The sequence below is a fragment of the Branchiostoma floridae genome, chromosome 4 (genome assembly GCF_000003815.2).
Source record: "Branchiostoma floridae strain S238N-H82 chromosome 4, Bfl_VNyyK, whole genome shotgun sequence".
NCBI classification, from domain to species: Eukaryota; Metazoa; Chordata; class Leptocardii; order Amphioxiformes; family Branchiostomatidae; genus Branchiostoma; species Branchiostoma floridae.
The window spans coordinates 20,418,083-20,445,760 of record NC_049982.1 but is presented as its reverse complement, the minus strand read 5'-3'; the positions used below and the strand labels follow the sequence as shown (position 1 = coordinate 20,445,760).

General features: G+C 42.1%; 4 protein-coding genes across 6 annotated transcripts in view; 2 read left to right on the top strand and 2 right to left on the bottom strand.

Moving 5' to 3' along the window:
• The first annotated feature begins 77 nt into the window (after positions 1-77).
• On the top strand, positions 78-5,101 carry LOC118414245 (ester hydrolase C11orf54 homolog). The gene is made up of 9 exons (XM_035818154.1): positions 78-232; positions 469-567; positions 1,294-1,367; positions 1,561-1,662; positions 2,124-2,201; positions 2,609-2,707; positions 2,845-2,994; positions 4,458-4,571; positions 4,785-5,101. The coding sequence occupies exons 1-9, from the start codon at positions 163-165 to the stop codon at positions 4,956-4,958; spliced, it is 960 nt and encodes a 319-aa protein (XP_035674047.1). The 5' UTR covers positions 78-162; the 3' UTR covers positions 4,959-5,101.
• Positions 5,102-5,661: 560 nt separating this feature from the next.
• Positions 5,662-14,121, bottom strand: LOC118414244 (E3 ubiquitin-protein ligase RMND5A-like). The gene is made up of 9 exons (XM_035818153.1): positions 13,778-14,121; positions 12,687-12,832; positions 12,068-12,205; positions 11,176-11,276; positions 10,881-11,047; positions 10,252-10,417; positions 8,451-8,553; positions 7,839-7,993; positions 5,662-6,564 (listed from the first exon to the last, which is right to left on the bottom strand). Exons 1-9 carry the CDS (start codon positions 13,941-13,943, stop codon positions 6,501-6,503), a joined length of 1,206 nt encoding a protein of 401 aa, XP_035674046.1. The 5' UTR covers positions 13,944-14,121; the 3' UTR covers positions 5,662-6,500.
• A 236-nt stretch (positions 14,122-14,357) lies between these two features.
• LOC118414242 (E3 ubiquitin-protein ligase RNF103-like) lies at positions 14,358-19,595 on the top strand. 2 transcript variants are annotated; one of them, XM_035818147.1, is made up of 6 exons: positions 14,358-14,441; positions 15,096-15,239; positions 15,540-15,657; positions 16,075-16,208; positions 16,594-16,709; positions 17,003-19,595. In XM_035818147.1, the coding sequence occupies exons 2-6, from the start codon at positions 15,132-15,134 to the stop codon at positions 18,738-18,740; spliced, it is 2,214 nt and encodes a 737-aa protein (XP_035674040.1). In that variant the 5' UTR covers positions 14,358-14,441; positions 15,096-15,131; the 3' UTR covers positions 18,741-19,595. The 2 variants fall into 2 exon arrangements, with proteins under 2 accessions (XP_035674040.1, XP_035674041.1); XM_035818148.1 differs by lacking the exon at positions 14,358-14,441 and having other exon boundaries at positions 15,074-15,239.
• Positions 19,596-20,274: 679 nt separating this feature from the next.
• LOC118413989 (heparanase-like) overlaps positions 20,275-27,678 on the bottom strand; it is an 11,601-nt gene continuing 4,197 nt past the window's right edge. The window contains exons 1-10 of one of the 2 annotated variants that reach the window (XM_035817677.1): positions 27,024-27,631; positions 26,375-26,610; positions 25,694-25,864; positions 25,166-25,337; positions 24,647-24,694; positions 24,218-24,418; positions 23,948-24,059; positions 23,570-23,748; positions 22,183-22,335; positions 20,275-22,033 (exon numbers count right to left, since the gene is read on the bottom strand). In XM_035817677.1, the coding sequence (XP_035673570.1) occupies positions 21,874-22,033; positions 22,183-22,335; positions 23,570-23,748; positions 23,948-24,059; positions 24,218-24,418; positions 24,647-24,694; positions 25,166-25,337; positions 25,694-25,864; positions 26,375-26,610; positions 27,024-27,328 (1,737 nt within the window). In that variant the 5' untranslated portion in view covers positions 27,329-27,631 and the 3' untranslated portion in view covers positions 20,275-21,873. Of the gene's footprint in view, positions 22,034-22,182; positions 22,336-23,569; positions 23,749-23,947; positions 24,060-24,217; positions 24,419-24,646; positions 24,695-25,165; positions 25,338-25,693; positions 25,865-26,374; positions 26,611-27,023; positions 27,632-27,678 lie in introns of those variants that run through there. The other variant, XM_035817678.1, reaches the window with a different exon arrangement.

Below are 27,678 nucleotides of genomic sequence, written 5' to 3'. Positions count from 1 at the left end.
TACCTTGATAATTTTTAGACAGTTCGTTTCTCATACAGTTTTGCTGTTTTGATCATGCTTGGACAAAATATTTGACCAGAGCACAAAAGCTGCCCACGAATATAAAAAAAACACCCCTCAGATCCTTTGTGGTATCTCCGAAGGTTCAAAGGTTAGACCATCATGGCGGAGCGTGAGATGGCTGTGGACAGGAAGGAGGCGTTCGTGCCGCCGCTGGACGAGTTAGCCTCAGGTTTGGGACAGTTGTCGTGTTAAGTTACGCAGGAGTAAGCCAAGAACACTACCGAATGAACTATCACTGAAAACATGTTCCCAGTATTGTCTTAGGGCGAAGTGACAGTTTACGTATACAAAGTCCAAAACCGAAATTTGTCATAGGGGGCGTGGTCTATCTCTATCTCATGATCGAGTTCCATCGATCCATTGAGGGCTGTCCTAACTATTGGATTTTCCTGTGCACACCCACAGTTCTGCAGGCTGGCCTAAGTTCCAACTATCTGGATGCCAAAGTCAAAGTTGTGGACTGTCCTGACCTGACACAGCCACCCTTCACACTAGCAGCTCCAGGTACTAGTTACTGTGCATAAAGTGTTAAATAACGTGGCTGCGGGCAGCAGAATTGTCCACCAATGAGCTTTTATCGTCATCGGTACATATCGTGATCATGTTGTGACGTATATAACGGTCCTGTCCTGACATAGTCTGCCTTCATCGCGCTAGTAGATAACACTAACTCCCATGTTGTGTTGTGCTGTGCTTAGCCACAGTGCGACTGTTGGTTTTAGGCTCCCTTTGACAGGGGTGCCTAAGCATTTGCACGAACCCTATGAAATTCGTACAAATATTATGAAATTCGCAGTAGAAGTAGATAGGGTTTGTCGACAGCTTCAGCATATCCCCGGTCGCACCAACTATTGGCTCAACTCCTTTCTCGCCAGGACTATCCGAGAATGGAACACCTTGTCCAAAGACACTGTACAGTCCCCGTCCCTGGCCACTTTCATCCTAAAGGTGTCCAGTACCCCCTCTCCTACTAGACTGCTGATCAAATAGTGCATTGTGGTGACCTCTGACCCTGACTCGGCAGCTGGACATCATGGGAAGAAGAAGAGGGCGACACCTGTAGCCCCCGATCTTCACACTTGTAGAGTGTACTTCTCGCTCTCCCACAGGCTCCCGCGGGAGCTATTAGCGGGAGCCTTAAACTAACAGTTGCACTGCGGCTATGCTGTGCTGTGCTGTATTGTGTTGACTTACAGACTGTGATTGAAGATGCTGTTGTATTGTGTGCAGGATTATGTGGCAGCCCTCGGGTGGCTGATGTTGGAGGAGTGCCCTATCTCATTCCCTCCCCTCAACTAGACAAGGTGGGTTAGCTGGGCATCAGTGGTACATTATATACACCTATCGTATAGAGTGGTCCATAGTGAAAGAAGTGGAGGGATTTCTGATACATAGAAACTATCTATAGTTCTCCTTTTTATGACTTTTATCTCAAGATATGATAAGTTCAGATGCACAATTATGTTAATTTTTTCGTAATTTTCTCAACATATACAGAAGTATAACCTAGAGCAGGTGGCAGGACAGGTGGATCTCCCAGGTGCATTTGTCCTGGGAGCTGGTGCAGGTGCTGCACATGTGGTGGGGGTCAACTGTGAGGTGAATAAATACATCTTATACTTAAGTCACATTTTCTTTCAAGAAACATTTGGAACATATTCACATTGCTTTTGTCTCAAATATGGCTGTAAGTTTCAGATAATCTTTTTCAACCTCTTTGTTTTTTGTTTTTGTTTTTTTTATTGATCTTTAGGGTAGTCCCTTCAGTTAACGTAGTAACTGATTTCCAAGGGAGCCCTATATACATGTTCGCACATGTTCGCACAACGACGGGTTATACCGCCCCTTATGGGGTGACACACCCGTCCGGGTGAATGATGTAGATCACCATGTCGCTGATACGAGACAGAGGTCGCCAGGCCTCCATCCGGGTGATTTGAAGTGAATCACCATTTCCGACAGAAGGATTTGCACCAACGCACACCGCACCAAAAAATTCAGTGGCTTTCAAAAACACCCTGTAACTGACCTGAGTTCTATTCATGTTCTTTTGTCATTAGATGATGCCCAACATCAGGACCACGGGCGGGGCCCACAGCAGGAACAACCAGACCAGAGTCTCGCGTGTCAACACAGAGGTAAGTTTTTCCGAAGTTGATGTGTGTAGGTCACAATTATGTTGTTTGTTTTTGTAGGTGCCCAAAGACACCTGAAAAGCAGGCAGTAGCCTGAGTGGGATTTTACCCTCATAAATGAAACATATACAAGCTTTCGAGGTCATTTTATTTTTAAAAAACTGTTGTAACACAACACAGATTGGGCAGATATATTAAAACTTGACATTTCTAGTAGGGCTTAGAGTTTCAGTACTTAAACTGGGTGCTATAGCCAGGTCAGACCAACAACAGATCCCTGCTCAGAGTTAGGATAGGGCTTCTGTTCATCAAGTACATGTACCAATACTAAGAGCTCTGCCTAACGATATGTTGTTATTATGTACTGTGTGCCTATTAATCAAGTCATGTAACATGTTTTTGTTGTTTAGGATGGGACATGTATACTGGAACACTATGAGGATACCTACCAGTGCCGTGACTTCTGCCTACTAGCTAACCTGTTCTTCTGCGAGGGCAAACCTGGCAAGGTTAGAGGTCAAAGGACTTCTGTTCAAAAGCTAACTCTGTTTTATATAAAATGTCAGGAAATGTTCTATTCTTACTAGATAGATGAGCTATTTTTATTCCTGTATTTCCATTGAGGGACTTTCATGTCTTTGTGTAGGTACTGGAGGTCAAAGCCAAAGTTCGTACTGGACAGGAGAATTTTGTCAGCTGCATGCGGAAGACCCTGGAGCAACAGTATGGAGACAGACCGGTCGCTCTGGGTGGCACCTTCCTACTGGAGAAAGGTCAAGCCAAGATTCATATCATGGTGAGATATGTGGTTAGGTCACAGGTGTTGACTTTGACTTTATTAAGATCCACAATTAGCATACAATGGAGTACATTGAAGCTACTCTTCCTGTGGTCTTTATCAACAAAATAACAGGACAAAAACTTGATACACAGGAACACATACAATCTATACAATGTACATAAAATTCACACTTGATAAAAGATAACTTAATGACTACCTGAGCTTATATATATATACAATGGGACCAATTATCTATTGCAAACCATTCCATGTGCTGGACATTCTGTACAAGAACCTTTTCTTTTGAGCGTTTGTTCTGGGCTTTGGTAGTCTGATAGTTTGGGATTTTGATGAACGTGTTTGATATCCATGGCACTGCATTTTGACCTGTTTATACAGAGAGACTGGTTGTTTGTTTTGCATTATCTTACGAAAAGTCACTACACTTTTCTGCTGGATTCTGTCTTTCACGGATAGCCATCCTAGCGTCTGCAGCAACGCGTCCCTGCTTGTGTACCTGTGGCAACCAAGGGCGATCCTGGCCGCTCTGTTCTGCACGACCTGTAGCCGGTTTATCTTCTTCCTAGACGTACTCGCCCACACCGAACTGCAGTAGTCTAGATGTGTCAGTACAAGGGCCTGAATCAGTTTTATCCTCAGTTTGCGCGGAAGTAATTTCCTCACCATGTTCACTTGCGCCATGCTCCTATTGCAGTTCTTTACAACATGGTCTATGTGATTGTCGAATGTGAGGTTTTGGTCGACATGTACTCCCAAAAGCTTGACAGTGGGTACTTGTTGTAAACTCTGCCCCGAGTTCCAACTGTAGTGGAGGTGCGACTCTTGTCTTCTTAGACGTCCCAACCAGCATGGTCTTTGTCTTGCCGTTGTTCAGTTTAAGCATGTTGTGGTCCGACCATTTAGCCACACATTCTAAATCCACCAGAGTCTTTGTTCTTATGTCCTGTACAGTGCGTCCTGCTGCATGTACCGTACTGTCGTCAGCATACTGGTCCAGTTCCCCATTCTCTACTGTACTGGACATGTCATTGACGTAAATACTGTACAGTTGTGGTCCCAAACAACTTCCCTGCGGCACCCCGCATTGCAACACTCGGCTCTGACTGTATGCCCCGTTTGCATAGACCTGCCACTTGCGGTTTGACAAGTATGACATGATCCAAGACAACGCTTCCTCTGAGAAACCGTGTTTATGTTATCAGGAGAACAGCTCAACAGTTACAACAACTGAACAACAGTATGAGTCCTCTCAATCACTGCACAGTTTGTATTGTTCAGACGATGTTTGCTGAGAGCTTCTAGGCAAAAAATATGAATGACAGTTGAATCTTGATGACCTGGTGATCAGCAGAAGAATTGTTGACAGTGTGACAATGACTTTAGTAGTGATGGGTCAAACAAATTGTTTAATGGTGACATGGTATCATGTTTCAAGTATCCTTCGTTTTCCCCTCCAGCCAGGATTCTCAAAGACTCCCCTGCAGTCTGAGGAGGATGTCAACAATTGGCTGAACTTTTTTGAGATGAGCGGACCTCTTATCAACCTCAGCGTGTTTGTGTCCAGGGATCCTGTAAGTACATGTAAAATTCTATCCAGTAGTCACATTAACATCACTGTGACGCTGATAACTGAAAGCTAGATGCACAACTAGATGTGCAAAAGTGTTCAGTGTAATGTAACCAACTGGTACCACACCACATGCTATACAAGCTTAACAGATACAGATGAGGTGAGGGGGATGATACGATTGTAATATGTCCTCCTTTGTTTATGCCCATTGTAGGGTCTGGACCTGCGAGTGGAGCATACCCACTGTTTCTCCCATCATGGGGAGGGGGGCCACTACCACTACGACACCACTCCTGAAGAGGTGGAGTACAGGGGCTACTTCCTCCCTGCTGAGTACATCTACCGTGTAGACCGCCCCAAGGTCTCCCACATGATCGGCAGGGACTGAAGTTGTAACACATTTCCAGACAATGATGATTTATCCATGCTTTCTACTCTAGGCAATTTCATCATGAAATTATCATCAATGATGACTGATAATTTATTTTTCTTAGGTATCAATCAGAAAATAAAGACTTTTATGGCTTTTTATCTTGTGTCTTGTGTGGTATGATTTGACAGACATGTTAGAATATTGTTCAATGTAAGCCTCATGACTATCAGCAGAAACCTGTGGTGGACTATTCCTTAGTTAGAAGGTGAGATTACATAACCTGTAAGGTGGTGTTCAAGGCCACATAAGGTAGCAGAACACAGTTTTCAGCCTAAGGTGACTGGCTTCAACACGCAAAAACATACAGTAGGGTGCACTTCAGGAATACCAAAAACAAATATGTTTGAATTAGGGTACAAGCCACAAAATAAAAAATTATTGTCAGCTTTTCACCTTCTCACTCGAAACGCCACTCTGCGGAGGTCACATAACTGCAGCCGGCTCACACTAGAAGGGCAGTTGCCTAATGGGTCTCATATGTGCAAGACAGAGAAAACTTTCACATTCCAAATAACAAAGTCGACACCTTCCTTGACCACACGTCAGCACAGGTTATATCTGGCTGCTTCTCAAGGCTTTCTAGCCAGCATTCAACATTTTATCTGTACTACGTATGTAGCCTGGTCATGGACCCCGGGGGTCGCACATAAATACGGTGTTCTGCTACGATAATGCTTTTTATTAGAATGGTGGCCATTGGCCCAAACAGTTTTCAGATATTTCTGGCGCTCAACTGAAGACATGCACCATTTCTGCATTAGGACAGAGATTTAATCACCATTAAAGGGAGCCTCTCAATAGTTCATCCTGCTTGTCTATATAATAACATTTACTTGGTAATCTGCCACCAGTGCATTATGCCTTGCTATATATAAATCCAACCCACCGTGGTGAGACCAGTGCATCATACTTCATACCATATACATGTAACCCAGTGCTCTAAAGCAAGCCACCATGAGGTTCTACTACCCTGTGAAGTGCTCCTATAAGCAGTTTTTTTGGAACAGTGAAATCCTACAATATCACCTGCAGCAATCCTACAAGAGTTCACAGTAAGTACATACATAAACCTTTCACTACATCTTTTAGACAGGTCAGCTGCTTCACAAACAATGCAAGACAAGGCTGCTTATAGTACGCGAGTCAGCAAAGTTTTCAATTTCTGTTTTGTTTGAAAGTCAAGTTTACCACACTGTTTACCCTGGTTATTGACATTGCTAGATGCATCACGATTTTCCTTTGCACAATCCAAGTTTAAATTGTAGTCTATGGAGTTACAAGATGGTTGTGTAAAAAATAGACTTGTCCCTGCCAAATTACCAGGAGCTGAGTGAAGAGGAGGTAGCAGAGGAGGCAGATGTTTCAGTAAGACACAATTTCTCTGACATATTGATACATGTACATTCACAGCCTAGGACTTAAATAATGTTATATATAGGTTGGACTCTGTAGTTTATATATTTGCTGTACAGTATGTACACATCATGGGGTGATAGCTTAGAACTGGACCGGACGGGCGTCGACAGCATTCTGTTCCATGGGGCAATACGGACACTTCACCCTGCAGGAAAATAAAAATAAAATAGCTGTTAGACACGGCCACTTGGCACAGGGAACATGGCTTCACTAGAATACAACAATGTTTTATACATTCACAGTATGGTCATTCAGTCAAAACTCTGTAACGGGAGGGGGCCACACTTCGACAGCCGTTCTAGGTGGATGCACATGGCTTTTGTCATTGTACATTTTACAGTGAACTCATAAAAAACAAGTTAAGATCTTGTATACATCCATATAACTGTGATTGAAGCTGTACAGATATATATTTTATTTAACGGTAGCGTTCCGCACTGTACTTTGACAGCGCACGAAACTTACGGCAGGTTTTCGGCTTGCGTCCTAGCAGAACATTCCAACACAAAAAAGGGGTCCAAACACTGACATAGTAACAACCAGACCATCACCGTGCATTTTTAAACAACTTATGCAAATAGAATAGCACTAAAAGTTTTCATTATTATTTTTCTGTACCAAATATGGGTCATATTTTGTACTACGCGACTTATTCAAATACGGGGTGTTCAATTGTTTACCTCTCACGGTGAGACCAACTTGCCGCAAAACGGCAGCGCATTATTTACGTTGGACTGTGATGGCATTTTTGCTTTTCGGCTTCCTTGATTGCCTTTTCATCCGGTCTTTTGGCAGCAGCAATGGCTACAGGATTTTTTAGTCGGTAGGGATCGATTTTTCTTGAATGTTTGTCGCTCTACGGACGGGTTGACTAAGTTCATCGTGTTGAGCATCGCTCGCCTGCCTTCGTGCGTGATAGTAAAATGGCGGGGCCCCGACTGCGTTGAACATTGTGGCATCATTTTAGCTCCTTATATCCAACCCAGTTAAAGGCAAGACAGAACACAGGTATTATTTTTCGGAAGGCTAATAAACATCATTTCTATGTGTGGTGGTATTTTTTCACATGTCGTATTTTGCAAAGAATAATTCAAGAGTTTCCGGGCCATGGTCTCGATACGTTCGCTCGTCAACTTGCACGGAAGGCGTCAAACTTGTGCAAGTTTTTCAATCGTTATCTGTGGGACTTGCTAACTTCGACACATACCCCGCCTTTGTAGTTATTTACAACAAGGTTTAGTCTACAGCTAGTCGTACTTCTCATGTGCAGGCATCTATGCATTTCTCCGCAACAATGATTTTTAAAACCTCACGAAATTTGGACCCCTGTCGAAGTATGGCCCCCTCCCGTTATGGTTTCACCAGTAAAATCCAACAGCAAAGCCTAGAATAACAGCCATAGTATGCCAAACCACCTACTTGTTATTTGTGTTCAGCTTATTGAGAGCATCTCTGGAGATCACATGACCGCAGACCAACCGTACAGGAGGGTTTGTCTCCGTGGTCTGCTGTCGGAGGATCGGGCAGGCGAAGATGGAGTGGTAACGTGTCTCCCCGCCAAGGTCAATCTCAATCTGTAGGGCAGTGGTGGGGTACTATTGTTACTATTGCTACTAAAGTGTCAGTGCATGATGCGAATTCGGATTGAAGCACTCATGGCTTCTAGAAAAGTTATCCTCCCCCTCCAAAAAAAGGTCAATGGCATTTATGTTTGTTGCACTACTATCTTAGGATATCTGTACATCATACATGGTACATGGTATGGTAAAGACCATAGATAATACACTCTAAACCCTGTAGTCTTGAATTTACATATTCCCTTAATTTTCAGTGATAAATGCATGGTACAAAGCCAAACAGCACTTAAGTTTGCATTTCATTATCTGCAGGTAAAAGAAGAGAAGAGTGGCTTAATATGTAAGCTGTAGTGAAGCCGCATTACATTACTAGCTAATGAAAAAGCGCTACACATAAGGTCTTTCCATGGGTCTTAAACAATGGGATATTCCTCCCTAACTGTGCTGTACTCACAGGCAGTTCGTCCTTCTGGTTCCACACATTGGTGCACTGTCGCTGCTTCATGACGTGGTTAATGTTCAGGAGAGATGGAAGGGAGATGCAGCCTGCGGCAAATCTGTAATGTGGGATGACACAAGAGTTACCAGGAAAGAAGACAGGTCAATAAATAAAAGTATATTGTTCATGTATAGGAATGAGTTGTGCTTAACACGGATTAAGGCTATGTTGTTACCATAAGGCCAAACTGATGTAATGGGGCCGGCAAAGTTAATGGTAAATGAAGGAAACTTACACTACACTATTTGCACTAATTATAAGTATACTTGTCTTTAACAATAGAATGTTTTGTAAAAGCACATGCTACATAGGTAGAGCAGCTTACTCCTAAGTACTTCAACCATTAGTACTAGTACACATTTTCTGTACAGAAATGTCTTGCACAATACAAGCAAGACTTAATGAACTCCACAGAGTTCATTTTATACGTGTTCTGAACAACGATTTGAAGCAGTGTTTCCGCCAGAGGGGCGTCCACCCGTCCAATGACGGTCTCATTTCGTTTTGGACGGCTTGAACGCAACCAGAGGCCGTCCTCATAAAAAAATTGCGACCCACATTTTGCCGAGAAATCTGTACAAAGTCGATAAATGTAAACCGCAGTTTTTTGTTTTGTATTGAAGCTAGAGGCTTAGGGGACGCCGTCCACAGTCAGAAAGCCGCTCACTGTTTGTTTTGCTATTGTTATGATTGTTGACAATGTGTGTCGGCGGCCTTTCGCATACGATAATCGCATCAAAACCCGTTTTTCAAGGTCTCAGTTACGCGAATTTGCCGTCACATTTCGAAAACTTGGCGGTAGGTGGATCTCGCTATAAGTATAACACTCCAAACTAAACTTTGTTATTGGGAGAAATAAGACAGCACACTAACTTTGTCTAGATTAACAACTTTAGTCTCTGTTTTCATCGTCAATCATCGTAAACAAAACAAAACACAATCAGAAACATGTGCCCACCGGCCCGGGTGCTCGGCCCGGGAAATCCCCGACCTCGTTCAAGTTCGTTATCGGCAACACAGCGGAAAAATAAAGTGTTCACATAAGAGGTGCTGGACGTAAAAAACATCAAGTATAACTTTGGTTCCTTTTGATATGAGTTTTGAGCCCGCAAAATCTCAGAAAACGGCAGAAATTTTCGGGATAAATACGCTCCAATTTAAATCAAAATGGCGCTCGAGAGCTTGTTGTTTATCCTGGCCAATCACAGCGCTAGTTTCCCGTGACGTCGCTAGCTTTCCCAGATCTCGCGAGAAGTCGCCGCGGGAGATTGCGGGATTTCGGCCGCCATTACGCACATTGCCGCCGATAGAGACGATGTTTTTCGTCATTTCTGAACGCAAATTTCTCGATCTATGGAAGGTTTTAGATGATTTATAAGTATACCACAACATAAAATACAATATATACAAATGTTATTTCTTTTTTGAAAGTCCAAGAACCGTTTCTGGAACTTTTTAAAAGTAGTAGTACCCGTTCGGTACACAGCACAAATCAAAACACCCTTGTTGTTACGGCACTGAACTTTATCGGACGTTAGTTGTTTTGTTTTTTCTTGCGAATTTTCGCGGTATACAATTGAATTTAATTTTCGCGGTTTTACAATTAAAATTAATTTTCGCGGTTTTTTAATTAAATTTAGTTTTCGCGGTTTTCGCGCCCCAAGGTGGACGGCCTCCCAGCTGAGGTCTGGCGGAAACACTGATTTGAAGTAAGGAAAACTTCTGCCAGCACATTGTACATAAGCTGAGAACTTACGCTACACTGAGCGGACTCTCCACAGACAGGCCGAGCAGCTGGCAGGCGTCGCGGGTGAAGACATCACAGATGTCCAGCCAGTGGATGGGGTCCAGCAGGTGCAGGTAGGGGGAGTTGTGAACACCCTGTTGTACATACAGCAGGCTGCCCATCAACGTCTGGATCTCTGGGGTACAGAAATATAGACATAGGCACAAACAATAACAACAACAACAGCACAAAAAGCAACTACAGCATCATTACATTGAATTACAGCCTCATAACAACAAAAAGCATTATGCACACAGGCGACAGTAAAAACGAGAGCATTTTGAAATGTTTCTCTTAAATCTGCAGCATCTTACATTAGATGTTAATGTTAAAGTGAGACATTGTGAAGATCTTTTTGTAAGTATATAGAATGTTAGCCAAGTTGGTAAAGATATGCACATATGTACATCAGCTAGTTTGAAAAAAAGCATTTATTGGATGTAGAGCTCTTCCAATTTGCTGATCAAATCTCTGTTGGTAAAATCTAGAGATCAATTAGCTATATGGCCATCTACATTGGCATCCAGTATGACAGTTGAAAATTGTTTTTTTACAGCACATCATCTTTTCCACAACAAACATAAAGACCCTCAACAAACCTTTTGCATGGTGATATGCAAAGGGCTCAAAATTCCTTGAGTACAGCAGTGCCTCCATCTGTCTAGCAGGGCCCCCTTTCAGCAGTTCAATAAAGTGCAGCCTGTGCAATTTAAACTCCAATGCACTGCTTTGCTGCTGCAGCCGTTCACGATTTCGCTTTGCCCACCTAAGGAAAAGAAAATAAGCTGTCAACCTGTTCTTATGATTTTCATAGCTAAACACTGCTGTCTACTTCCAAATTCTCATAACATCAACTTGAACAAAACATCACACTCATAGGATACAAATGCTCACTCTAAAGCAGGGAAGAGGTTGTGTTCTTTCAGGGCCTCAAGAATCCTGTTCAGCTCAAAAAATGGCTCCTTCTGTGCCTCATCAATCTGCAGTCTGGCATCCTGCAAGCAAACCAAGAGGTATGGTACATTGGCATTAGTTATCATACAATAATAACAATCTTAATTGACAATTTTAATGGCAGTCAGAACACAGAACACAGTAACAGTCAAGTCAGAAACATAATAAACATCGAGCAGATTAAAATTGGACTGAGCAGAGCACTTTGGACAAATTCTTGTAGCTATTCACAGACTACACCTATATATCAGATATTTTGTGAAAATGTATATTGAAAGCTGATTAATATGTAGAATGCAATTAGATGTCTCCAGGAACAACGTCAATTCTGCAGAATTCTGCAGAATTCTGGGAACTTAAGCCAGAATTCTGCAGAATTCTGCAGAATTGACATTGTTCCTGGAGACATCTAATTGCATTCTACATATCAATTACCTTTCAATATACATGTTCACAAAATATCTGATATATAGGTGTAGTCTGTGAAAAGCTACAAGCATTAGTCCAAAGTGCTCTGCTCAGTCCAATTTTAATCTGCTCGATGTTAATAGCTCAATTGTTTTTAGGGAGTACCTGTACATGTAAGTGCACAGAAAACATCATCAAAAACAAAAGTAAGGTAGACTGCCAGTAAAACATAATCACAAACCTTATTGTCTGTTTTCAGAGCTTAAATCTGATATTCTATGGCTACATTTTCAACAAGTGTAACTATTTTTTCTGACATCTAAGTAAGTAGTGTCAAGAATTTGAATATATTGTATAATAGAAGTAGTATGCAATAGTATTAGTACTAGTAACCAAATGCAGTTTGGCTAAGAATCTGTTTCACCTGGATCAGCTGCTCGCCAATGTCCAACATGCCCTGACGGAAGAAGTGCTCACAGATAACCTCATTCAGCAACGATCGTTTCTCTACCCCAACAAATGCACCTTCTACAGAACAGGCGCTGATATCCTGGATAAAGTTCTGTAACCAGAGGGAGCAAAAATCACTCAAAATCTGTGGGGCTTTCTCACTCTCCTCCATAACAGTACAAGACAATGATATTCCGCTTTGATTTCCCGGATGATACTCCCAGGAAGCCTGTTTGCATGAGCACAGCCACCCCAATGAAAATAACAATTCCATAGCCCCATCCATCTCTTTAAAAATGTACAACACAAAATCTTAGAAATCCAAATATTTGATAGACATGCTGCTAGCCTGCCACTGTTTCATTGGTCGAAACGCCACTAGTAATAACCATGCTACAATTGGTTGAATTGTTTACTGTAACAAATAGTTAGGAACTTAGGATCATCATTCTCTCTACTAAGTTAACTCTGCTGCAAAGCAAAACGTACTTCTGTAGTTAAAAGTATGTATCTATTCTATAGTATAAACTATTCTATGTCATGAGTATGCACAAACCAAAAGGAAACTAGAAGTTTAGTAAAACAGTCCTCACCCTGTCAATGGCTTTGCCCACTTTGGACACAGAGCTGTGAAGGTCCTTGTGGTCATTGGACAGGCGCTGACAGGTGTCCTTCACTTTCTTCAGACACTGGTTCAGCACCAGGGACTGGGTGGCTGTCACATCTGAGTCATTGTTACCTGTCATTAGAATTAAACAGCATTTTAGTGCTTAAATTCACGTCTACAATGACACTAAAATAAAACAGTTTTGAAGATTACAATTAACCATCATAAGTACTTTTCAATGAACAAAGATGTTTGTATGAATTACTTTGAAATATACATCCTTTTGAATATCAAATATAACAAATTATTCTTCTAGTTCTTGATTCTGACTCTGACTGAGTAACTTTCTGACCGTGACATCATTGATAATACAGGTGCCAGTTTGGAGTCTGGTGTTATGACTCACAAAAACGTTCAGCCACTAAGTAGTAGCGCACGCAATTTTTCATAATTTTGCTTTAGTACTTTGTCTGGCAAGTTGTTGTTCCATGTTATTTCATGGGCAGAGATGACCCTGGTGGAAGGAATCAAGGCACCAGAAGTAAGATTAAGATTAGATGGGGTTCAAATTTTGTGCAAATGTCTATGCTCATAATTTTATATAGCACTGTAATGGCTGAATGCAATATAACGTCCTTGCTGAATGTAATGAACATGAAATTAGATTTTTTTTTATGTTTTTCATTTGTGACAAATGTATAAATATGTTTAAGATGGGCGTATTCCTGACGCTACACGAAAATTTATTATGTCCCTTGGTGTTACTTTTCTCACCGTTTGTCTCTTCCAACAACCAAGGATGATAAAAATAGACATATTTCATACGTCGAAAATACGGAGTTTGGGACCCAGAAAACATAATAGAGAGGGGGAAATGGTGCCTTAGATACGGATAGATTCACTTTCGAAATATCCCGAAGAGTAGACAACAAAAATAGCAACCCACAACACCTGTTTCTTGGATTGTCAAATTGAAATTATCTCAACGATTTCTTTGTTCACAGTTCAGTCTTCCCCCCCTCCCTCTTCCTGTGAGTTCAAACCGATTTTCTAACACAAAAGCCATTACAAACTCACCTTCTGAGAGCTCCTTCCTAATGTTAGATATATGTTCTACTAGGTCCTGTAAGGTCCTGCTGCTATGATCACCCACAGCCGCAAATTTAGACAAAACTTTGTCCACTTCTCTCTCGACATTTACGCAGGAGTCCATTTTGGGTAGCTTCTTATCGGAAGAGTCCATTCTCCTCAGTGAATTTAAAAGCACAGGCGATGTAGACAACTAAAGACACATATTGAAGGATAGAAATTGATACTTTTTCAGTATTAATATGATTCTATAACAAGTGAGTACCCTTTTATTGTTCATCGCATTTTGAAATAAATTGTATGACAAAAATGTCCACCCCCATCATTTGTGTCCAATAAAACGGCCCACACTGAAGGCTTATGGGAAATTTTGTGGCATTTTTGGAGCAAACCACAGAAAATAGCGGGGGTGGACCAAAAAAAGAAGAAAATGCACGCAACATTTTATAGCATGAAATATTAGAGAAAAAAAAGGTAAACCCTAAAAGATTGAAATATCTTTAACGTTTTTTTACCTGAATATGCACAGGAAAACATACCTTTTGATTCCTAGTGCCCGATTGACCGATTTGTTGTCTTAATGACGTCACAGTTCGTGACCTTTTCGCGCCATCTTAGCTATTTCGTCAACAGCTGAGTTGGCTGGTGGGAGGTAAGGATGTTTGTTTTCTCCTGATTTATTTTCGGATTCAAGGATAAGTTTGACTCCCATAGACGTTATGGTGCTTGAACATCACAAGTATATCATTGCCTTTCGTTTGGTTTCCAGATCGATGTCCCCTTTGCATGATTCAACTTTTTTTCTGGTTGGAAGTCTACGATACTATGGCGTTAAATGTTGGGGCGATTTAAATTTTGAGACTTTAGATTTCGAGACTTTAGATTTTGCGGCAATGTCTGTGAACCATACTAACGACAAACTGGTAATTTATCCATTTCCCTTCGATCTCCACACTTATACGTATACGATCAAGAAATTAGGCACTCCATTGTATTTTTTGTATTAACGTTAGACTTAGATTAAATCAAAGAGCTTTCATCAACTCCTTGATTAAATGACGTCCAACTCCAGCAAATTATGACATGTAAGAAATACAAAACAGCAAGTGCTTGGGCTCCTACTTCCTTTCCCCTCGCCTATCAAAATTATACACACAAAAATCTTAAATTGTGCAACGTGTCCCAAGAAGCTGACAATGACATTTGGCAGTACTGTTGACAGCTGCAGGTCGAGCTTGACAGCTGCGGTTCTGACAGCTGTAACCATCTATGACATCTCCTATCAGCTGTTACTGCCCACCTGCAGGTTTGCAGCTGTGACGGAGGTGGTACAGCTGCAACCATGCTGGTGCGGCTGCTGCTGCTGCTGGTGTACCTGTGTCTGCTGCTGGTGGCTGTACGACTCCTGGAAGCAGCCACCTGGTTTGAGGCTGGTTTTCTTGCAGGACAGGTGAGTGGAATAGCTCCTGTTGCAATCACTTTTATCGAAAGGAATTAGACATTGTAAAGTCTGTCCTCAACCACATATTGAGCTTTAATTCACATATACATGTGTATGTAGCTTTGTTGTATATGTACCATGTTTACTAGTAACAGCTGTTTCATCATAATGGTCAAATAACATGATTGGAATACCACTACCAGTTGTTGTCATATTCCTGTATGTTTATGTGTGTGTCGTTTTAAACATTTTAAAAATTCAAATATGAAAGCAAAACACGAAACATGTTGGTCATCATAATTGTGCCAGGTGCTAGATCCACTGTCCATCAGTGTGCGGAGATTGAAAATGATCCTGGATTCCCGAGGCATCAGTTATAAAGGCGTGTTGGAGAAGAAAGAACTGACTGACCTAGTGGAGAACTCAGGTGAGACTGAGAGACTGCTAATTGGAAATAATATGAGGAGAGAGACAATTAGGGAAGATTACTTAGGTGAGAGACTAATACTAGGAGAATAAATGGACTGTTTTGTCCGTTTGTAACACCCTTGCCGAGTAACCAGTAGGTGTTTTCGACTGGCGGTTTGTAGAATTGTAGAGGCGCAGAGTTTTCCATTACAGTATGTGACTACAGTATTACATGTATAAATGCATTTTTGTTCGCGTGATGGCGCTGCCACGAATACTCCATTTTCCCACTGCCGCAAAATTAAATCCCGGTGAACTGAAATGCGTTTACAGTACTAGTAACTCACAGCTGTTTGAGATAATTCAAGTTCAAGACAGCCAGTGGGACAAAACTTTGGTCTGCTATATATACTCCATGTATATCCTTTTCCTGCAGGTGAACCAAAGGAAGGTGAGGTTTTGCTGGCTGCCGAGGACGAAGATACAGAACCAACCAGCACCAACTTTACTGGAAGGGCCCACTTCTATGAGGAGGTGGAAGACACCAAGGACAGTGTTTGGCTTGTACAGGTGAGAGTTGACTTCACTACAGTCTTACACTCCTATGATTTTCTGGGAAAGTGCTCCATGAGATAAGAAGGATACTTGTTAACTACTGTGAATCTTGAAACTTTCATGTCAGTTTTATTTTTGTGTTGTTGTTTTTTTGCGGTGAACCCTCCACCATGAATTCATGACTTAGCAAATATGTCTCACTTGTATGCAAATTCAAAACATTCCAATCTCCTTTTCTTGTCTACCATGATTTAACATGGCAGCAAAAGTAGATCAATTTACAGTAACATGCAAAGGTGTTTAAGAGACAAAGGGCAGCAGTAGTTGCTAAGGACCAGAGTTCCATAGATGACATCATCATTATGGACTAGAAAACTGACCAGATTCTCCCTTCTCACAGGTCATACCTGAGGACCACATTCCCTTATTAGGGCCCCAGCAGTGGAAGAGTCTGGTTAGAAAAGTCTCACGGTTTGGAATACGAACAGGAACCTTCAAATGTCAGCTGGACAGAAAGTAAGTCTCAGAAATGTGCATGTGTGTGAATCATTTCTTGCAAGATTTGAAAAGAGCAGTTTCTTTATACTTCAAGTTTGCTTGTTGACTCAGCTGCTGCTATGACAAAAGGTACAAAAAATGATATAAAATAAAAATTTGCTCAGTAGTAAAAATGTCATCTGGTCTAATGGTATTACCTGCCAGGTTGCCCTACAGGAATCAAGTCTTAATCAGCCTGGAAGGTGTTGGGGAGTGGCAGTTTCAATGCACAATGACAGACAATGATGTTGATTCTTATCTGTTCCATGCAGACTGTGTTGGAGGAAAGGCTGGGACCGACCCAGCTTGGCCCTGGCCCTCCCTCGGGGTCACCAGGCCAAAGGCCACATCTCTGTGCAAGTCTTCAACACCCCCAGCAAAGAGCAGACCATTCTAGACTGGATCAACCAACATCTGTCATCTCGAACCCACTCTGTTCTGTCACCACACCAGTTACAGACAGATTGGTTAATGAAGAACCGGACACATCCGGTTCAAGTGGTCTTCTTCTCCCGACTGAAGCAGCCTCCCATGTTTTACTCTGCCCTGAGTGTCAAATTCACCGGAAGAGTCAAGTTTGGCTACATGAGGTTGAACAACAGTCGTAACCGTCTGGACATATCTGGGAGAGAAAAGATTCCTGGCATCCTGGTCATTACTCCAGAGAGGAGGTACTGGTATGGGACAGGCAAGGGAGAGCTGCTGAACTTGCAGTCTATGCAGACGTACTTAAGGACTATGCAACCTGAGGTGAACGACATCTTCCTGGTGTGTGTGGTAGTGGTGAACCTGATGGCAGTGCTGGAAGTGTTCCTGTGTGGAGGACAGGTTGGGGTGGGGGTGCTGAGGCTGCTGTGGGCTGTTGGGAAATACAACTGTGTGCTGCTGATGGTGTGTCTGCCTGTGGTGGGGCTGTTCCAGCTGCCCTGTATGGAGGGTGTGGTCCAGGCAGGACTCACGGCGCTCCGCAACATCAGCAGCTCTGGTCTTGTGGCCCAGGCACGGCAAGACTGGCTCCTCTACTCCTCTCACAAACCATTCCTCGTGGGAACTTTCCTACTCTACAGCATGGCTGTAGGCATCGTAGCATCCAGATGGAAGTCTGGGGAGGAGATGGCTTCGGAGACAACACCAACAGAGCAGGCTGGGACCAACGGATGGTGGAGCTCATTCATGAACTACCTATTTCAACCAATCAGCACCTTCAATCACACCCGTCCACCAAACCTTATTGGACTAGAGGATGGACTTGATTACCTGATAGAACGGCTGGCTGTTCCGGACTTGTGGCTCCACCCTGTCATTCCCACTGATTATGTACGAAATTTACCCGTCTGGCTGTATAAGGGGAAAATGCCCCTTGTGAGAAAAGTGTGCTCCAAGTGTTGTGGCTGGGGGGGATCTGCTGATCAGGCAGCTATGGTAATGAAGTTGCCAACTGTTGGTCACACTGAGTCCAACCGTGTCATGAGTTTGCCCCCCTCCCCACGCCGCCCAGGCCATAGACCCCCCTCTCCATCCCGTCATCCATCACAAGCCCACAAATGTAACAAGACCCGCTCCACAGATGATACCCCGTTAAGTTATTCAGATAACCATAGCTCTGATCAGGCAAAATGTACCTGCGGGGAAAGGTCAAAAGGTGCATCTGATCATGGTAATGTGTATGGTCATGATGTGAACGTTCCATCCAAACATAACAACTCCCCTTCAGGCCACGGCCCGCCACCTGTAATGCCCACTCCCAGTCTGGACAAACCTTGTACATGTGGAAACCCCCAACAGACCTCCTCTGCCTCAGGTTTCCCCCTGGGGATCCTCCCCTGTGAAGACTGTGCCATCTGTCTGGAGGAGTATGAGGTGGGGTGTTCCCTTCTTGGCCTGCCCTGTGGACACAGCTTCCATGAGAGGTGCATCATGATGTGGCTGTCTGCAGGGAACCATTGCTGCCCAGTGTGCCGCTGGCCAGCATTCAAATTTAAACCTGCACTCCATCTCCACTCTGAGTAACCTCAAATTAACCTATCAGTGTGCACCTTAGTTCCATCTCCATTCAGTCATGTCAGAATTCTAATGTGAACCTAAGCTCCATTACCACTCATAATAAACCCATGTCAGCCTTTTATTATAACCTTGGCTCCATTAGCACTCCAAGTAAACCCATGTCACCTACAAAGGGTACAGCTGTGGTCTTGCGCTATTTGTCATAATGTTTCAGTAAATTGCTACAAATTAGATGTAACTAGTGGTATGATCAGCCCGAAATGTTTGAATTCTTTACTGATGTCGAATCATGTGTAACTAACTTTACCTGGTTTGATCTTGCTGTGGTTTGAGTGAATATGACTCTTTATGAGGGGTGTACATGTAGAATGCATGTGTCCGATTCAGAATTGATTACATGGTGAATAACCACTTTGTTATTTCTGCCAAATAGTAGCGTTCTTGTCATATGGCTTTGCAAACATACTTCTAGAGATAGACACTAACAGGTGTTATTTGATGTAACTTATCTTGTCCAAATATTTTATTTCTTTGAGTCATGAAATATTCAAGGAAGGTGGGAGATTTATTAAAAGCTTTAAAGTAGGTGCCACAGAAAGTCCTCAGATTTTATTGTAGTGGAATGATTACAGATTCGGATTTAAGCCAAAATTACAGATTTGAGAATTATCTGTACTGCATATAAGCAAACCACCTAAATATCAGTTTTATAAAGTCTGTCTATTAAAGAGATACCTAATACACAATGGTGCCATGCAAAAATGACACATCTAGACAGTCATAATGGAGTCATGGCTACACAATACATAGGGAAAATTGCCATGTAGACATGAGGCCATTAAACAGAATGGTACAAGCAAAGTGGTGTGTGGTATATGATCATTTATTTCATGCCCGATTCTTAGATTTAAGAGTTGGTCCTCAAAGCGACCAGGTTCAAGAAGTTTGCAAATGGGACCTGAATGTATACTTTGCAACCAAACTACAATGTACATAGTTGGGTTGTAGGAAAATATGGGTTAAGCATAAGATAAACCACAAAATTGGGTGGTAACGTTATTGAATCATTGCACAATCTGTTTATAAAGGGCTAACAATTTGAAAGTTATAATATCTGTACTTAGGCCACAGCAAGTAAATCTTATGGATGACATCAGTGTGCGCATTGATTTTCCTCTTCGGGGATGGTCAGATAGACCAAAATAGGCAAACGTGTTGTAGCATAATAATCATACAAGTGACACTAGGGATTTAGCCATGACTATAGTTGGAGAAGTGAAACTTGTTGGATAGTTGTAGAAGTGCCAGTTCAGTTCAGTTCATCCTCATATGAGGTGCCATTAGAAGTGCCACCAATATGGAAATCATGAATGTAGTTGCCAGCTTGGCAAGTGATACCAGTGTACCACACTAGTATCACTTTTACTACACTAGAATGCCTTGTTAGTTGTGATGCCACGTTTTGTCACTTCAAATCTTGTTACGACGTGTATGGTGTCTATTTTGAAAATTTAGCCATCTTGTTTTTTTCCCCATCTTGTTTTTTTTTTCACGCTATCTCATTATTTTTTAGCTATGCGTAGGATGTCATCCATAAAATTACTTGCTGTGGCCTTAGTAACTGTTGCATTTGCACACAGTGGATATTTCAAAATTTTCAAGTTTTTTTTTTCTTGAGTGATTTTGCAAAATACATGTTTTGAATACACATCCATTCCATGCAGATGGTTCAAATACACCACTGCATTAGATGGGACTGCTTCACATACAACATTGCATCCCTTGGAATTGTTTTCACATCCAGTGGAAATGTGCACATTATTATCACAATACTGCATTGAACTGTATTCATAAACAACATTGCATCCCATGATTTAAGTTCACAAGCAAAAATACATCCCATCTAAATACATCCCATGGAACAGTATTCACACAACACTGGGTACCCGTAACTGTTTATAGGTTCTTTATCTGAAGCACATTATCCTTGCATATCTAAGCTACAAGCTGACCATCTCAGAGATATTTGCTTCTTTGACAAAAAAAAAGTATTTTCTTATCACAAAAATGACAAAAAGCACTCCAATCATTCTATTAAACATTTAGAACTTGCACCACCTCAACATACTATGTGCATGTAAGCGTTAGCAATACATGTACACATTATCTTACAACAAGGACATTCTGCACTGTGATCAGATTTGAAATCTTGCTATGGCACACTTATGTTATAATATTCCCGGATGGTAAGTATATAGGAACTGTCAGAATTATACTTAATGCCCTTTTATTGCTATTGGAATGTCACAGTAGACCAACACACAGACAATATTCCAAATACACAGCAAACACTATTTCAAGTGAAACTCTTGTAAATATACAGCCAATGACTGCTGTATACAACCCTTGAATATACTCGGCCAATCACACGGATTGGCACAACACTAGCAAATATACTGCTTAACACAATGCTTGGTACAAGCCCTGTAATATTATATATATAGTCAATCATGGGGGTAGTTACATGTCCTTTAGCTACCATCAACCATAGGGGTAGTTACATATCCTGTAGCTACCATTTACATTACCCTTCAGAAGGCCCAAAGAGAAAGAAAAATAACAATCTTCAGAAAGTTCAGCTCCATTAGACAATTGTAGTAACAAAAATACAAGGTAGTATCTTATACATGTATAGAGATTCCACACACTCTGTTGTGGAGACCATGATTGTTGTAACAGTTGAAGCATAAGCCTCATTGTTTCAACTCCCCATTCAACTTGCATAGCTTTCTTTTATGAGGGAATGTGTTTTTCATACAGTGCCAGTTATCAAATATTAAATCAACTAATATCCACCATAAGTTTATGCCTTGGAATTCCATTAACCTTGAATATCACACTATTGATGACCCTACAGGCTACTGACCATGGCCTTCGGCCTTACACATATCTAAAGATGACATTTGGCCTTACACATCTGAACATGACCTTTGGCCTTGCAAGCTACTAGACATGGCCTTTGGCCTTGCAAGTTGCTAGAAATGACCTTTGGCCTTGCAAGTTGCTAGAAATGACCTTTGGCCTTGAAGTTGCTAGATATGACCTTTGGCCTTGCAAGTTGCTAGATATGACCTTTGGCCTACATGCAAGCTGCTGCCTGTGCGTCTGGTATAACAAAAAAGCCAAACGTGAGAGGCGGCATGAGCAGTGTGGTGTTAGATGGCAGCTTCTGTGGCCCCAGCTCTGGGAGGGTGCGGTCATCCACCATATCCAGCTTCCTGCCATTCAGCTCCACATGCCTGAAAAACAGAGAAGGTATTGTTTGAAGAATTTGCAAAATCATCTAAATTGCCATCTACAACACACAATTTACATCACAGGGTGTGTTTACTGAAACAGCTTTCTTGATAATGTTTTTACAATCCAGTAGGCAGTTGATCAAATTCACCTTGATGTCAGCCCCTCCATTCCATGGGGGGTCAGTAGATACTTGTGAACCTTCTTGAAGGCCAGGTTTCCCCCCAGTCTGACAGCAGCACGGTGGTCCTGATGAAGGTTTAGTACGTACAGTGTCACAGACCCATTCTGGTACTGCTGTGGACTGAAGGGGGATGCACACACCAAGATTTGAATAAGCAGTCATCAGAATTGAAGCCATAATGATATCTGAGGCAGCAATGTCAGTTTTAGAGAGCCATGTTGGTGTGAACGCCATTCTACACCAAGGACAGCCGTGACAGGGTGAAAAACATTCAGCACCAGGGACAGCAGTGTTAGTGAGATTACCATTCAGCACCAGGGACAGCATGGTTAATAAGATAACCATTTTAGCATTTAGCACCAGGATTAGCAGTACTAGTGTGAATACTATTCATCAAAATGGGCAACATGATTAGTATGAGTACTATTCAGAACCAGGAAAAGCAGACTTGGTCACATTACGTTTCAGCAAAGGAGGCTATATGAAGAGTAGGCTCAAGATTTGTCCTCTTTCAGCGATAACATTGGGGTGCAAATTGGTTTTGATTTGCATACAGCCCACCAGTTTATCTGGGAAAACTGCCTTAGTTTGTAATAAAAACATTATCTATACATATTTTTCATATGTGTTAGGCCAAAAACATGGTACAAATCCAAAGAAAATTGTAAACAAACCCATGTTTGTCAAGAGGTAAAAACAAATTATCAACATTACTGCCATTTGAAAATGCTGACCTCTGTGCAGCTATACTGCGTAATCCAAACAAGGAAATTCTCGGAAACCGAAGGGATTTTGTCTTCTCACCAGGCCCTTCTCGTCCGCTGTCTATGATGTCATAGCCGGCTCAGGTTTTTTGGTGCAAACATGGGAGCCCAACATGGCTACAAGGCTGTGCCACCAGCCGGCTGGAACAATGGGATGCAGCAGGGTTTAACAGACACTAACAAAGGCCGCTGCAGGGTCCTAATCATGAGCCTACTCCTTCTCATATAACCTCCTTGCTTTCAGCACCAGGGATAGCAATGATAATGAGATTACCATTCAGAACCAAGGACAGTAGGATTAATGAGATAACCATTCAGCACCAGGAACAGCAGTGTTAACGAGATAACCATTTAGCACAAGGGATAGCAGCGTTAATGACATCGTCATTCAGGGACAGAGGTGTTAGTGGTACTACTGTTCAGCACCAGGGACAGCAGCACAGTGAATGTCATCCAACACTAGGGACAGCATTGTCATGGTGAATAACATTCAAAACAAGGTCAGTCCCATCAGGAAGAATACCATTCAGCACCATGTAAACTGTGAAAAAACACAGATTGTTGAGGTTATTGCAATGTACAAAGCATACCTGTTGGGGTTGGTGCAGTGTGCATAGACCCGGATTCTGGCAGATTTTCTGTCCATCTCCCCTGTTGTCCTCTGCTGTTCTGAGCTATTTGAGACCTTGACCTCTGACCCATCTGTGACCTTGACTTTGAGCACCCTGCTGCCAACCAGCTGTTTGTACAGCAGTGATAACCAGTAATCCTGCCAAGTAAACAAGTTCATTCTACAAGTAAATAACAAAGTTGTTTCTAAAGAAAACAAGGAGATGTAAAAATTCATCCCATCAAGATGTGTCTCTAACACAAGATACAAGAAAACAAACAAGAGGATTGAATTTTCTCTACTTGTAGTCAAAGAATTAGTTACTTTTGCCATTGGACATTAGGGAAATAAAACTTACAGGCAGTGGGTCCAGGTCCTTGCTAATCAGGGCGTAGTTTGCTTCAAACAGACTCTGTCTCATGACCACATCCAGTGAGAGTTGGGCTGCCAGACCCAACTTATCCAGCCACCTGCACAAAGGTACATCACCATGGTAACATACAATCATAAACAAACAGCTTGAGAATTAGTTAAAGATGATAAATCAATTTGTCCTTTTGGTTGAAAGTACTGAATCATAGCTCTGTAGACTGATTCCCCTCCTCCTTTCCAAGACATTAGCACTTACATGAAACCAGCCACAAAACTGTCGGACAGTTCTGGTGCCCCCCCTCCCCACGCCGAGCTAGTCTCCCCCAGCCACACAGGCAGACCAGGCGCCGTCATGTTGACAACTCTGTTGATGGCTGTGATCTGTCCATGGAGCATGTCCAGCAGGGTTGGGTCGGTGAAGTTGTCGAGGACAGCTGTGCTGCCATCAATGTAGTACCTGACAGGAACACAAGGCAGAGGTAAGAAAACATAAACTGCTTCTACAGGCTCTTATGACTCTGAGTGTATCATGACAGGAACATAAAAAGCAGAAGTGAAGAATCATGAACTTAGCTGCTCTGTCAGCTTCTACAGGCCCTTATGACTTTGCATATGATACCAGGAAAAGGAAGATAATCATATGTGCATAACACTGGAAAGGTTCATATCTGCATGTAGTACTCACTGATGCCAAGTGACAGCATCCAGGACACCAGCAGCTATCTGCAGAAATCTGCCAGGCAAAAACAGTCATAATGTAACCAACATTTACTGACAACAGACAAACGATACAGCAGTTACACTTACATCTTTAAAGTGGTCATATACATGAATAAGATGATTATTTGTACACAACCAAATGTTTTATACAACCAACTTTTTGCTGATCATCTGTCACCTTCCTTAGTTCTGCAACCAGTCAGAATTGCCCTGAGGAAAGCAACAGGCAATCACTAAAAAACCTCAGTTGAACCAAGGAGGTCCCCTCTTTCAACCTCCTTGGTTGAACAAAACACTTGGTTGTGTACAAAGAATCTTGCTATTCAGTGACTTAGCAACCTGATGAAACTTTTCACAGATGATAATGTTCATGACAAATACATTAAGGTCAGAACCAAAAGCAATTCCTGATGACTACGGATACCAGGGACAAGAGATAAATGCAATTGAATTGGTTCATACATGACTTCCAATTATCTCTCACCTTTGCAAGAAGCGAAGTGTTTTGTTCTTAGGCCTGGTTGTGTCTGGCCCTGCCAGGATGCTGTTCTTGAAGGCTGGGCTGGAGGACAGAAGACTCCTGAGCTGGCGGAAGTCCAGGCCAAGGGTGGTGGCATTCACTGTCCGGTTAGAGATCTTTTGCAGATGGTTGGGCTCTAACAAGCCAAAAGAGATAGTGGACAACTACATTTCTATGTAGTTAACGGGTACAGTAATATAGTGTGTAACATTACGACATACACAAACTGACAGCACAGAAGATTACTGAGTGAAACTTTAATAGATAAACTGTCAAGGTGTCAACATAGTTTAACCATTACAGTGTGCAACTTCATTGCACATTTATACATCAAAGATGCTGGAGATTACCGTGTGCAACCTTAATGTCTCATGGTGGGAGATAACAGTGCATTTGGGTGTAAGTAAGCAGTTTTATGGCCAGAGGGCAAACACTTTAGGGCTTTATACAAAGTCAAGCTTACGTCCACGAGCCAACCTGGCTCTGACCTACCGTTTCCCAGCTCCCAGTTGACCTTGAAGCCCTTGGCAGCTGTGTAGTTCAGCAGAAGCTGGGCGTTTGATGGGTCCCATAGTGACCCATTCCGCAGCAGCACATTCAGACCAAAGATGAAATCGTATCCAACACACCTCGTAAAGGAGTTCAGGTGGTCCCACTCCACTTCTGCAGTAATAATAGCACAGTTCAGCAATAATACAGTAAATCCTGTTACACAGGGAAACTGTCTCTGTTTGTCCAATTTTAAGTAGAATGCTTTGAAGTGTTTGTGTCTCCAATAACACAAAGATAAGTTTTTGTGATTGCATTGTGATAAAGTAGAATTATTAATTGAACATAGAAATATGCACTGAAATAAACCCTTCTAATGTTTTTGAACATTTACCTCTCGAAGATCATATTTACAGGTAATTGAAGAAGATATTAGATTTGATTATGTCAAACTGACCACAGCATCAAATTCAGAGCCTGCCACCAAAGTTTGTGAAAAAAAGTTTGTATTTTGGTGTCATAAACGTTTAATGCAGCAATGATGTCACTTTTCAACATTCAAAATATGTATACAACTTTACAGTGTACTTTATGCCCATGCGTATATATCTGACAAGCAGATACAAGTACATGTAGTTGAATTATACATTATACAATGTACAAACACATTTTGACGGTGCCTACCTGACATTGTAAAATTCTTGAAAACTTTCTTCTCCGTCTCATTTGCTTCAAATCCCAGGCCTTCCCACTTCGTGCTGTCATTCTTACTGAGTGCACAAATGTCTAACTCTGGACCACTGGCAAGTTTGGTGATATCTTCCTCAGTTGGCTCAAAGATGAGAAAATCCTCTGCTGTGCCACCAAGACGGAGAAAGGCAGGGGCGAGACCAGCTGCAAGGGTCTGGAACCGTTCGGATCTATACAGCAGAAGAAATGACATAAAAACATTTTGTCTCATTGGTTAATGCTGCAGGATTGGTGCCGTAAATGATTGCTCTGGGACAGTGGGAGGCAGTGGCAAAGTAAGAGTTTAATAGGGACAGTGGGACACCTTAGCAGATAGCGGCCAATGGCTGGATCAGGGTAATGGCACAGTGGTGGACGTCAGCCAATGACAGTGTCTGAGCTCAATGTACTTACTATTAAAGTTTAATAACAGGACTTTGGGTCTGGGATAGTGGGGGGGTGGGGGGCATTAAGTAAATGTTAGCTTTTTAAATAACCATAATAACGTTTGATAGCTTTCCCCCTACCTCAGCACTAATAGCAGTGACCGATCAAGGATGTGATTTATATTGAAATCAGAGTGTTTCTTTCCCCTAGCGCCTACCTCAGAAGCGACAGCAAAGTACCGTGCTGGATGAGTTTAGGTCCCAGAGCGAGGGACAGGAAGCGCCGGTCTACGGCCCGCGGTGACCTGTCCGTCAGAATCTCAACCTTGGCCAGTGACTTTTCCAGATTCCCGTTGCCATGGTAACTCTTGCTGTCATGGTAGTTCCCGGAATTATCACAGACTGCTGAGAACACGACCGTAGCAGACAGTATGACAAGAGCCAACTTTATAGACACAGGTGGATTTTGGTGCAACCGGAAGTTGTTTTTCCAGACATGATAATACCGTAACCATACGAACATGCTGCTAACTTGTTAAACGTTACTCAACTGAAAGAATAACGTCATGTAGAGTGATGTACGCGACAAGCTGGGGCCGTCGTAATGAAGCATTACACCCAGTTCTTGTGATTAGACAACAAGCTGTCAGCCACATGCCGGTGTCCAGTCTGACCTACTTTACTTGAACTTTCAACTTTAACCCGTATATTGACCTCAGGTAACCTTTTCTCGTGAATCGCTTGTCATTGGTTCCACAAAAGTTTTTTTATGGACTAGATGTTCACAAACACGAATGTCGCAAATAGTAACTGAGATGATAAAAGATAAGAGGTAGCTTGTTAATATCTTAGTTGACTTATGTTTGTACGAGA